Source organism: Ursus maritimus, unplaced genomic scaffold (genome assembly GCF_017311325.1).
Source record: "Ursus maritimus isolate PB19 unplaced genomic scaffold, ASM1731132v1 scaffold_11, whole genome shotgun sequence".
Taxonomy (NCBI): domain Eukaryota; kingdom Metazoa; phylum Chordata; class Mammalia; order Carnivora; family Ursidae; genus Ursus; species Ursus maritimus.
Window position 1 is genome coordinate 8,871,354 of NW_024423453.1, and position 13,871 is coordinate 8,885,224.

The 13,871-nt window shown below is 37.5% G+C and overlaps 1 protein-coding gene across 13 annotated transcripts in view; it reads right to left on the reverse strand.

Annotated features, from left to right (window-relative positions):
- The window catches only part of CAMK2D (calcium/calmodulin dependent protein kinase II delta), a 312,574-nt gene extending 299,220 nt beyond the window's left edge, over positions 1–13,354 (reverse strand). For 3 of the 13 annotated variants that reach the window (XM_008689451.2, XM_008689453.2, XM_040626266.1), the window contains exons 1-2: positions 12,716–13,344; positions 10,996–11,090 (exon numbers count right to left, since the gene is read on the reverse strand). In XM_008689451.2, the coding sequence (XP_008687673.1) occupies positions 10,996–11,090; positions 12,716–12,780 (160 nt within the window). In that variant the 5' untranslated portion in view covers positions 12,781–13,344. Of the gene's footprint in view, positions 1–10,995; positions 11,091–12,715 lie in introns of all 13 variants that reach the window. The other 10 variants (XM_008689455.2, XM_040626265.1, XM_008689452.2 and 7 more) reach the window with 8 other exon arrangements.
- Positions 13,355–13,871: the final 517 nt, after the last annotated feature.

Genomic DNA, 13,871 nt, shown 5'->3' on the forward strand with positions numbered 1-13,871 from the left:
CAGGTACTAATCCAAACACTGGGAATTCAGGCAAAGAATTTTAAACATCTTACTTTTGGTTTTGAACAGAAACCTACAAACATTTTTTCCAACAGTCATTAATCTAATATCGCAGCTAAAGAGACTAACTTTTCTTGTTTATAAACACCAATGGGATTCCCGAGGGCACTTTTATAATACTGGTTGATAATAATTTTTTTTAAAAAAACACCTCTAATTATCCTCCTCTCCTTTATCTTCCACTTAGTCACTTTTTTTTTTTGTATTGCCCCAGAGCTAAATAAAACAAAACATGCGGTTGATAAGAAGTTGCTATTCCTCTCTTATCAGCTGTTCATCCCTAATGACTCAGGGCTGTAAAATCCCACAACCCACCTTATTTAATATCTTGCTGTACTCAATAATTCTCTGCAAAAAAAAAAATTTTACATCTCTTTTCATCAGTTTTTTGCATGCTTTTGAGAAAATTTATACACGATAAGTCAGTCACTCTGGGTAAAAAAGTATTCATCTATCTTCTTTTAAGTTCGCTCTTTACTGACACTTCCTGATTACCTCATTTCTCATGATTCTTTTTATTTTTTAGAGATTTTATTTATTTTAGAGAGACATCGAGAGAGAGCATGAGTAGGGGGAGGGGCAAAAAGAGAGCATCTCAAGCAGACGCTGAGCTGAGCATGAAGCCGGAATCAGGGCTCAGTCCCCAGGACCCTGAGATCATGACCTGAGCCGAAATCAAGAGCTGGATGCTTAACCAACTGAGCCACCCAAGTGCCCATCTCATGAATTTTTAAACTAATTTCCTATTAATTTGTTATCTCTTCTGCCCATCTTTAAATTCAAAACTGGTTATTTTCAAAACCCAGTTCAATATCAACTTCTCTAGGAAGTCTTCCCTTCTCTTATCTTTCACCAATCCAACAGTTATGTCCTTATGCCTCAGAATGAGTAAACACTTCCATTGTGACACTTATCAACCTGTATGGTAATTTACTTGACTCCACATCTACTTCACCTTGAGATGAAGGACGTTACCTTTGTACCTTTGTTTAGCCACACCTAGCAGAGGGTCTGGAAGAAGGTAAGTAAACTGAAATTTAGAATCATGCTCCCCAAAATTCACTTTCACTAGCATAATTGAATGTCAGTGATGGAAATGTACTAACTTGTAGAATGCAATCTGGCAATAATGCATCAAAAATTTTGATATTACATCTTCTAACCCATGACTTCTCCTTTGTGAGTATTTCCTAAGAATCAGAAATATGAAAAAGTTTTACCAAACAATGTTTACTATTTTGTCAGTTGCCATAATAAGAGGCAAAATTTTTTTTAAAAACTAAAAATACTAAATACACTAATGTTTTACTCAGTGAAGTATAATTCAGTTATTAGGAATTCAAAGGATTTATAGTAACAGAGAAATTTTAAAATATTAAGCAAAAAAGCAAGACACAAAACTATATTTTAGTTCAGTATTCTGACCAATTAAAAAAAAAAAAAGATAAACCTCAACAGGGACTGGGAAAACTGAACTATGAATATGTTGTCTTCTTTCTGTTTTTCTGGATTTCTCCGGATTGCAGAATTAGTATGCATATATTTCATGATACAATTTTTAATGTACTTATACAAATTGGTAATGAATAATTAAAAATTTATTTCAGAGATATGTCCAAAATATACAATTCTCCCTGTACCTAGCAAATATTAATGCATATATAATCTTTAATATAAAAGCATATACTACTTACTTTACTAAAAAATTCATCATGGATAAAATTTCTACAAAATGGCCAAAATGTTCAGCTGACCTAATTTCACAAAGCACAAATCACTTTTACCACAATTACACACAAATATTTTCCATGTTTTTATGAAAATAACAGCATATCTTCTTAAAATATGTGTGTGAATATATGCGTATATGGATGTATATGCACATATATCATGCACCATAAAATTATAGAATTGTGAAACCCCTAAATACAAAAATAAGTGCTTTAAAACATATATTGTCCCAAGGGATTTCCAACACCGAAACAAGCACACTTTCTAGTCCTTTTACCAAGTTTCTGAATTGACAGACACAGCAGTTGTAACAGCTGGCCTCCAACTGCCTTAACAAAAAATCAAATAATCTCTATAAGCAAATGATATCTATGATTTGTGTATCCAAAACTATATAAAGTATCACCAAAATGTTTTTTTTTAATGAGCCTCATTAAAAAATAAGTCAAAAGTAAGCTCCTCTGGAGAATGGATAGAAACCTAAAAATCCAAACATTTAAAATATCGTAATGATACCATGAGTCTGGCATTACTGAAGTGGTACTAATGTACACACAGACCATGAAAATGTTAACCCCTTATTACTGAGCCACTTTACATTACATGGTAAAAAACAGCAATAAGAATTTACACATAGTTGCTCAAAAACTTACTAAATTATAAAAAACTCTTCCCAACAAAGCATAATTTGTCATCAAGGAACTAATGAAATAATATATGAATTAAAAATTATTTTATAGTTAGTGTATTCCATTCGACATGAAGTCTCAACTCAATTTTCACTTTATCTGTCACAGGCCTTTGTTAAGCATATGTCTACTTCTAGAGACAGAATCTTATTTGCTTACTCATTCATTTGTCCACTCATTCAACAAACATTTACAAGTATCTTCAATATTGTAATTACTATAACAGGCACAGATGCAAAGATAAGCTTAAAAATGTCCACAAGATGTTTGAAAGCTACAACATATGTAACTAAAATACAAAAGGAGAAATGTGATCAGCTGCTTAAGAAACATGAAAAAGCTATTCAAGGGAGGAAGAAAAGGATCACTTCAGCCTGGAGAAGGAAAGGAAGGGTGGAGAGTAAGTTCGAGACAGTATCATGGAGGCGGCAGCACCTCAATGGAGTCTTAAGGGATTTGAACAGCACCAGCTGTACTCTTTCTTTCTGGAGGGTGGAGGCAGGACTTTCTCCCTTCCTTTGAACAAGCTGCTTACTTTGCCTGAACAACCATTTCTCCCTCCTCTACCATGCTCGACTGCCATTCAAATACACATCACACATCTCTTCAAGAAATCTGTGATAACCACCTCCTCCAGCCTGTATCTACATGAAAGCCCTACGCATGATTCTATTACAGTCCTCAAAAACTATATTGTACTTGCCAGGCTATCATCCACACTAACAGACCACAAAATACTTGAGGGCAGATCTCTATCTTTCACCTCCGTATCCCTGCAATTAATCAAGATGCCCAGCACAACGGGTACTGAAAGGTCTAATGATAAACTGAACAAATGAAAACAAACAACAAACATGGTAACCATCAGCTAGAAAATCTGTTTAGGAAGCTGTTTAAAATAGTTGAAGCAAGAAAAAAAAGAGCTCAAGTTAGACTGGTGAAAAAGGAAGAGATGGAAAGTATTGAGATGGGTTAAGGAAAAGAAAGAAAATCAAGCATGCTTGAAAGTCCGGGAAAATTATGGGACCATTCATAGAAGGAGGAAATTACTGAGTCCACTAAGGAGGAGTACAGTTTGGGCCTGGATTACTGATGAATACCCTTCACAGCTGAAATTCAAGTTATTGGAACACAGTCTCCAAAAATCACAGAAGTATTTAACAAAATATCAAACTTTAAATTAAACACTAATGCCATGATGTGGCATATCTCAACACTACAACTTCTCTATAAGATAGAATAAAAATCTAATTTTCACTAACTATATTTACCTTTAATAAGGTAGTTTTATATAACTTGCTCTTGCTTTATTTCAATGTGTAGGCATCATCATTAATGAAATTGCTTCAAAAAGACATAGGAAGAAAATAATTTCCTATTACTCAATAAATTCCAAATAATTTAAGCCTTCCCTAGCCTTAAGGGATAGGGTAAAATTCTATACTAATATGAGAATTAATAGTTTATTCCATAAACTTATGCATGTACAATATAATACATATACATACACATATACTATTACATATACCTAGATAATGAGAGCATAGATTTTCCATTGGTAACTGACTGATCAACTGAAATCAAACAATTAATTAAAAAGTTCCAGGGCATGGAGAAATAAAAAGAGATTTCTCTCCTAAAAAAGTAAGAGATAGTGATTAACTCTTGGAGCAAGACAAGAGATGGAGATCAGCTAGGAACACACAGGTAGCTTCAAAAGTAGAGGGAATACTCTAGCTATTGAGTGGAGGTTTATTGGGTGCTTACTGTTTTATAATATATAAAATATAATTTCATATATAAGATTTTATGTAATAAAAATTTTTTAATCCCTATGTAATCTAAAAAAGAGAAGAGAATCTTAGGTAGAGTAATTAACAGTACATAAATATTACATGACAATATTATCTGTATATCTTTATATGACTTGCTGCCCTAAATTATTTTTCCAACAAACTGTTAAGTTTTATAATTTATAAATTTTATAAAATTTTATAAAATATTTATAAAACTTGATAGTTTTATATTTTTCTTTCACTTGCCACATTTTGTATGAATTTGACACATACGACAGTAGTTGTCTAAGAAGAAACAACAAAACAACGAACATTTGCCTTCCGTGCTTCACTGGTTAAACAAGATGCACCAGAGAAACAGAATGCCTTTCTCAGTACCTCTGTGCTTTGGTTCAGGACTGGGTTTTTGGGATTTTTTGTTGTTTTTTTTTTCCAGCAACAAGTGAATCATTTAGAAGAAATAATCCTAGGAACTTATTGAGATATTATCAATCAGTTAATCAATTAAGTTTACCAAAACACTTCATTCTTCTGTAATCATTTTCCTACTGTTCTAATAAGATTTTTTGCTACACTGTTTTCCTTCCAGAAAACAGCACAGAGGGACTGTCAAACTTCAATTTGATTTTATGTTACTGCAGCAATTAAAACATTTTCTTCTCTCACAAGTTGGAACTCTAAATATATTTTCCAAAAAAAATACTCAACTCTATACATTGCACTGAGAAAATAAAAGATGTGTAAGACATAGTCCTTTTTATGAAATATCCTGAATAATCTCTCCAAATTGTTTATTTAGACTTTGATACTTGAGCCGTATCTGCATTACAGTTTTAAAAATTTATTTAAATCCATATTATATAAAAGCCTCTCTTCATCTCTCCAGGCAGAAATGATCTTTCCCCTCCTTTGAAAATCAACAGCACTTTATTCATGCTAGACTTACACCATTTATGCCTTCTATAATGTCTATCTGTGTAGATAGACTGACTTTTCCTAACACTCTGCCCACTGTACTCATTCAATATTTATTAAATAAAAATATATAAAATAAGGTCACATGTGTGAATGTGCTTAGTAATCTATAAAGTAGTAAGAAATGTAAATTACTACAAAGGTATTGTTTAGAGTAAAAATATTGCTAAGACTCCACTTAATGTACAGCAGTGCAATTTACTAAACAAGCATTAACTAATTGTCAATAATAAAAAACACGGTGCACACCATACCTTAATAAATGCAGAGGGACAGATGTTTAAAAATAATAATAATAATAACTCAGCCCTAGAGACACTAGCAGTTGGTCTGCCATGGTATCAGCCCAAGAAAAAGACTTTTAAAAATTAAATAAAATTCTATGGGGCACCTGGGTGGCTCAGTTGTTAAGCATCTGCCTTCGGCTCAAGTCACGATCCCAGGGTCCTGGGATCGAGCCCCGAATCAGGCTCCCCGCTCAGCAGGAAGCCTGCTTCTCCTTCTCCCACTCACCTTGCTTGTGTTCCCTTTCTCACTGTCTCTCTCTCTGACAAATAAATAAATAAAATCTTTTAAAAAAATTAAATAAAATTCTAGTTAACAATGAAGTTAAATGCCCAAGACAATCCTAGTATGTGCTTTACAACAATTCATGATTATTAACCTTAAAAAGGCCCATAAAAATTTCCTACTAAAACTTAATTTTTTACACTGAGTTGATTCAATATTTCAAAGGAAATGAAAAGTATTAATCTAACTGTATAAACAATGAAGGTTCTCCAGGTGTTCGATTCCTACTGCATGATCAGTCAGGTAGAGCTTGACACTAGTTACTAATATCACAGTGAGGTATCTGACAACCACATTCTTTATTAAGTTTGCCTATTTTAATGATGCTGGAATACAGAAAAGATTATTTATTTCCTAGAAATGCAGACATACATTTTTATCTCCTAACCAGTTTGAATACATTGATATTCTCATTCACCAAAAGAGGAAAATAGATATCTAATATCAAAACCCAGGTAAGAATGAAAATACAACTAAACATAACTAAAGGACACTAAATGCAAAAATTGATACATGCCACTTTGGGGCCCAATAATTAAAGAGCTGTAGAAATTCCATATGCAAAAATAAAAATAATTTACTAGTTTCTTCTTAAAGCACCGCTCAAACCAAGAAACTTTCAAAAAATATTAATTTGCCCAATTAGCTCCAAATTGCCAAGTCAATAATGTATAATCAGAACAATTTGATTCATCTATAACATCTCAGTTCTGCTTCCAATTTAAGACAAGTAACCATGAGGCTGAAAAACTGCAGTAATTTCTTGACTGTCTGGATGCCAAGGAAGAAAAAAAAAAGTAGCAAGAGTTAGTTACTGACATCTCTATTATAACATAAAAAAAGACTATTTAAGGACATACATGCAACATTCAGATTTCACAGATGAGACCTAATTTGGTGTACATGGTCAAGTAGTTTTATAAAGTCCTGATTCATAGTCTACTAAGATCATCAACTTGGGAATTAACAAAAGCAGCAAAATCAAAGAATGCCAAATGATTTAATTGTGTTATATCTGTGAAGTATTACAGAAATATAAAATGAAATCTTTTTTTAACTTTACCAAGGGAGTAGAAAAATTTGTAATAGCATATACTATTTCAAGTTTCTATTGTAGTTTACATTTTACAAATACAATGACTTGTGGCATATCAGACCCCATGTAATAAAAAGTGGTTTCTAATGATCAAAAATTACATTGGAAAATGAACATCAAGAAGTCATTACTACCATAAAAAAATCTTTTATCACAGGGAGACTTTAAAATGTGAAATAAATCACAAATACTATTTCTAAAGACATCTGCCATCAGAACCATCAGTCCACTGGGTTCTGAACTACACTCACAACCCTTCATGGACTTCACATAACCTGACAATACCTTCCAGTTACAAACATGTCAAAATCAACAAAGTATCAAAACCGCTGAGCAAATTAGCATTTGTTAAGTACCAACCTATTTGTCTGGGACCAAAATGATGTAATTTCTACTTCCCATGGTAAAAATAGGAGATAAAATTCAATCATTACTAACCACCATTTATTAAACATACCTTCTAGTCCCATCTAATGAAAAACTTAAGACAGAAATTTCATATAAAGTATAAGATGTTTGAAACTTTTCTACATTTTTAAAACAAGCCAAATTATGTATCAGTGTAAGTAATCTATCTGATCAGTATCATATAATGAATGCTCTGTGCCTGCACGTGTTAATGCAAAAGGGAAGAAATTCTTCAACAGACTCTGAGTCTCCCAAATATGGTCTGTGTGACTAACAGCTGAGAGGAAATGCAACTGAAACTGTCTGCTGGAAATCCATTAACATCCAGGCACAGAAAAATGCCTGGGTGACAGTAGAGTTGGATGTGCAAATTTGGGCAGGAAGATAGCCAAATTTTTGGCAATCCCTCATGGTCTTAAATGTATTGACAATGGCCTTTCTTTTTCAGTTGTAACTCTACATTTAAAGAACATTATTTGAGTTGGAGGACCTGCCTGGTCTTTAAAGCAAACAGGCTTAAAGCTTAGATTTACAAAGGCACGACATTTTAAATAATACAAACAAGAATTTGTACAAAAAATTATATGCTCCACAAAAACTGCTATGCGCAGTCAAAAGAAAAAAAATCAGTACGTTAAGGAAAATAAAGTATACTAATTTACATATCATTTTAATTTCCCTTTAAATATATTAAGATTTTCTGCAAAGATCATTTTAAGGATTATTATATTCTGAGAAGGGAGTGTTTTTAGAGGAATGTTCATATTTTAAAGCATATGCTCTTAATACACTACTTTATAGATTACATCTAGTATTTGCTTGTTCTTAGGCATAAACTAAGTATTTAACTTATCCAAAAACCATTTAATAGCCACATTTGATCCTAGTCACTGTACTGAGTCCCTCCTATGTACTCAATGTTGTGAAATGTTATATTAAAAAATGAAAGCATTTTTTAAGAGTTTATAACTTAATATGGGTATAGTTTAAACAAATATATCCACTCAAAGGTATAAATATGCTATAAGCAGCTCTAATTGTTGTGGTGATAAAATAAATTGAACGTTTTGCAGGAAAGTACTGTAATATTTCACAAGTGCAGTAATAGGTCAAATTGACTCAGTACTTTGCAGTTAAGAAGTGATTCTCATAAAATTCACTGAATCCTCAAAACAACCCATTACATCCTATGTTTATTTTTCCCCCATTTTATTGATGAAGAACCTGAGATCAAGAAAAGGTAAGTGACGAAACCAAATTTACACACTAAGCAGTAAAGGCAAGATTCGAACTGGGTTCTCACAGCTAAATCAAGGCTGCCCCTGAATTTATAATTTTCACATTCTTTCATGTAAATAATCTCATCTGATCTTCGCAACAACCCAAGAGATAATAGCAGCTGATATTCATTGAATACATATTATGTATCAGGTGCTCTTCTATACTATATTAATTCACTCCTCACAAACCCTATAAAAGAAAGAGTTATGTTATTACTCCATTTTACAGATGAGAAAAAAAGGCTTATCGAAAATATGTAAATTGCCCAAGATTACACAGCTAATAGGTAGGGGAATCAGAATTTAAGCTCACGGCATTTAGTTCCAACACCTGCTTCTTTACCACCTCACTCCTCGGAAGGATTAACATAGGCAGGTTAAGAAACTTGCCTAAAGGGGCGCCTGGGTGGCACAGCGGTTAAGCATCTGCCTTCAGCTCAGGGCGTGATCCCAGCGTTCTGGGATCGAGTCCCACATCGGGCTCCTCCGCTATGAGCCTGCTTCTTCCTCTCCCACTCCCCCTGCTTGTGTTCCCTCTCTTGCTGGCTGTCTCTATCTCTGTCAAATAAATAAATAAAATCTTAAAAAAAAAAAAAAAAAGAAAGAAACTTGCCTAAAGTCACAAGAAAGAAAACTGGAGAAGCAGTAGCATGTTTTCTAGTACTTCACCCTACTTTTCCTAAATGTAATTGGAATCATTGAATCCAGATGAGGCAAGGTGGCTTTGGGTGTAGATTGTTCTTTAAAGCAGAGTATGAGCAGGTGAGGAACACTGGCAGGAAGAAGGAATCCCATCAGGTTAGAGAAGACTTATCTTCCATAGACTGGAGGCAGAAGAAAGGAAAATAAAACGTATGTGAGCAGAGACACATGTATTTGCCTTTCTGACGTAGGGAGTATGAATTAGGGTAGATGAAGAGGGATGTCTCTAATTAAGGAAATCAGTAAAAGTGAAGCATAAGATTGATTTGTTTTGAGAGAAAATTTAAAGCCACTGAGAGATTTCGGATAGGTGTTGTAATGCCTCCAAAAGAACTGATACCCCTACTCTTGCCAAAAGTACCTGGCACACAGGAAGAAAACATACAAGCACTGAAAGAATTACACATTTTCATTTTTTTCTTTTTAAAAACTAAAATGTCATTTACAGTTTAGCAACTCCTTTGACTGTTAAAAACCTTCCTGCGGAGAGAAGAGGGAAAGGGGAACATAATCGAGCATAACATGCTTCTTATTAGTTCTCAAGCTGTGAAGCTATGGTACTGGTTACTTTAGCACATAGATTTTCCTCAGAGTGCTGTTAAAATAGGATGAAGGAAATCACAACAAAATCTCGCTGAAATGAATAAACTGAAATGCCAATCTAAACCTCAAGGATATGTTAAAAGTAGCATTTGTAACAGATGGGGGTGGAAAAATCACAGCAGAGACCAAACACAAGGATACCAGGATACTAGGAAGCAGGACTTTTTAGAAGACAAATTAAATGAGGCAATCTAACCCTAATAGAATTTCTTCTCTCATTACTTAAAATAAACCAGGTCACTGAAATGGGCTTATACTGTGGCATTTTGTTCATTTTAATTTCATTTAAATTTCATTAAACCATAAATTCCCATGGAAATACCTTAGACACGTGCTCACAATAATTAGAATGCCTACCATTTCAGTGTAAGTACTTTTGCATGAGTTCAACAAAATAGAAAGAATGCAGTGAGGTGCCTTCAAGTTTTTTATGTATGTCAACAGCTATTTTATGATAAGAATTATCTCTGTGGCTATAAAGCATGTGTAAAATACATTACAGGAGTCCATGAGAAGCCCAATGCGGAACACTCAGTAAAGGTCTGGACTGCACACAGAAACATCAAAATCAAGCTAAACTTCCTAGAATATAGCAATGATAAATTTTTCCTCCCAAAGCTATTACTGTTAAATATACCTTGATGAATTAAGTTCAAGTGTAACTACAACTGAAATATGATTCAACTGAGCTATGACCTATTTTTCCTTTCAAAAGCAAAAGAGAATAATGACAGTTGTGAGACTTACATTTTTCCATTCCAGGGTATTTCTGAAAGTTATTTCACAGCAGAGCTAAAGGCAAAATGCACTCAGTGACACTTATTTGCTTTAAAATATAGTTATGTGTACTACTGCTCATAGGACAGTTGTTAATTATTTAAAAATTTGTTGTTAAAATTCTATGTGTTCACTTACTTTTAAACGATACATACCAAGAGGCATTCAGGAAGGAATAATCTCAAAATGTAATAAGACACCTAAGTCTACAGTTCAGTTATAACTATATATCTACAGACAACAGAACCAACATCAACATGACAAATACAAAATCAACATATACTGTATATGTGGTTGAAAATACCCACCCCTAGCAGAAAGCTTTTTGGTGTTGATAATTTTGGCAGCATATTCTTGTCCAGTAGGGATTTTCATACATCTTCTCACCACTGAGAAAGCCCCCCTGAAAACCAATAAATATGTCATCAATATAATCAGCTCTGATATCCTTTTAAAAAATTACAGCAATCTGAGCATTTTTATTGCATTTAGAGATTTATAAAATATCAGTACACTACAGTAATATCCAGAAAAGGAACGATTCTTCCTGGAAACCCAAACCTTCTTTAATGTTGAAGAATAAAAGTAAATTTTATTTAACTGGGAGCACACATTATTAATCAACAAAATGAAAGGAACTGCCAATTATGACGGCTCTTGTTTGCACATGAAATTTGAAAACATTTTACAATTCACACTCACACAGCACCAAATGCTCTGAGAAAAAAAAAAAAGAAAGAAACCCTGCAAAGAGCATGGCTGAGGAGGAGCAGCAAAAATCTGCTGCCTATTTATTTTGTTAGAAAAAAAAATTAATGTGGCTCCGGCTAAGTAAATATGGTGATTGTTTTCATTAAAATATAAATCTTGGGACCATTTGTGTGGTTTAACAAATCCTGATATGGTGATTTCTCTGTGCCCTGTTTTGAGCTGGGGGAAGGGAGAGATTTGAATTAAGCTGCTCTGCCGACATATTCTCCATGTTTTAACAGCAGACAACATATAAATATATAAGGATATAATTACCATTACATTTAAAGGATAATTACATTTTCTTGAATTGTATAAAACAACCACATACATATACACGCACCCCTTTCATAAGTAATAGTCGACACTAGCGATAGAGGAATTGGATTTGGGTTGGATGCTACATAAATCAACATTCACGTTTTGGCCCCGAGGTCCCTAAGCACAAAGGTCCTCAGGAGGTCTCCGGTCCCCTTCCTTAAATTCTCCGAGTAGTTCTGTCAGTCGGGTGAAGGAGGTCGTTTTACACAACGCTAGGCTACCCTTGGGAAGCTTTCTCTCGGTCTCCAGGTCTTTTCCACTGCCTGTATAAATAAATCCTCCCAGAGAATGCGAAGAGGTACACGTAAATCAATAGGAAGGATGATGATGAGCGAATAATCTAGTGCAAAGAATAATAGTGGATATGGGGCAGGGGGTCGAGTTCCTTTGGGTGACCCTTTTCCTGGACAGAACAACTACTGGATGCGAAATAGACTCTACGCCAAGTTGAACTTTCGGCATCAATAAATATGGCACCGTCTGTGGCAGTGAGTTCTCATCCGTACGTGGGTCGTACGGCCGACACGCCGGCTAACCAGGAGGCATCTCTATTTACAGAAAACATGATCTATGTTGCATTTTACATGGGTTCTTGTTTCCTCTACACACACACACACACACACACACGCACGCTCGCACACTTCTCAGGATGACAGTTACAACTGCAGGGATCGTAAATCCACTAAGTCTCTAGTGCAAGAGGGTGGGGGGAGCGGGAGAAGGTGGGTTTAGGATTATCGGAATGGGCCACAGCCCGGGTGGAGGGTCTTTTCCCGTCTCTGTCCCCTCCTCTTGCTAAGGCAGCACCTTTCTCAGAGCTGCCACACCACTGGCCCTCCTCCCTCTCCTCTGGTCTCCCAAACTCCCTCGCCCCACGCGGGAGGCCGGTGGGTCGGGGGTAACGCGACCCGCCCTCTGCTGGAAAAGGGACGTGCGGATGCGGTCAAAGGCGCTTACTTTCCGAGCTCCTCGAAAAGCTGATACTCGTCCGTGAACCTGGTGCAGGTTGTGGTCGAAGCCATCCTCGGTGCCTGGCTGGGAGCGCGGCAGACAAGACTCGAACAGACTCGCGGCTTCCCCGGGACTGGCCCCGCGGCGCTGTCACCCAGGGCCGCCCTCACTTTCCTCGTCCGAAAGTAGCTCGCCCGGGAGGGAGTGTGCGCAGGGGCGGGGCGGGAGGGGAGATGACCAGAAAGGGTGGCGTGGGGTCTCCTCCCCACGGTCCGCGGATTCTCTTCCTCCTCCTCCTCCTGCCCTTGCTTCCTTCTCCTCTGGACGCTCCACCCGCCCCCTTTCCAGCCCCTCTCCCCAAATGCAGGGGGCAAAGTACTCTGACAGAAGGGGCCGGGAAATGGAAAACAGCCGGGCACGGGGCGAGAAGACTAGCAGTTGCGAAACTAGCGCACCGGGGCTGGAGGAGTAGGGGCGGAGGGGAGGGAGCCCGAGGGGGCGGAGGCCGAGGAGCTGGGAGCGGACAGCTCGAGCCCAGCTGCAGCTGTCAGCAGGCGCGGGCGCGGGACGCGCAGGGGCTCCGCCGAGCGTGCGCGCCCGGGGCCGGCCTGCCTCCCGCGGGCACCTAGGCTGCCTGACACTCCCCCACGAGCCCGCGCCGCTTCGAGACTGCGCGACTGGAGAAAGAGCGCTCGGATGGGGCGAAGCCTCGGCGGCCGTCCCCAGGCCTCCGCCTCCTACCCCTTCAACAACCCCCGCCGCCTCCTCTCACCACTCCCTCCGCCTGCCAGCACCCCTTCCCTCTGGAAGCCCCCTCCTCGCCGGTCCCACACCTCCCTCTAGCGATTCCCAACCCTGTGCCTTCGCGGATCTCGCTCTCCCGCCCTAGGTCTCACACTCGCGCAAACCCGTCTAGGGAGAGACCAGGTGGGTGGAGGAGGATGTACGAGGGAGAAGCCTGGAGAGGATTTAGGTAAATCAGGCGAGACGTCAAAATTACCCAGTTAAACTCGCTATTAAGCTGCTGCCTAAATCTGGGGTTGATTTAGCGGAAAGATGCGGGGTAAATCGTGAGCTGCCCGGGGATGCTGCCCGGGCCCGTGGAGGGCGCGGGGCACTAAACACCCCTCCAGGCCGACCCGCGAGCCGCAGTGCCCCGGCT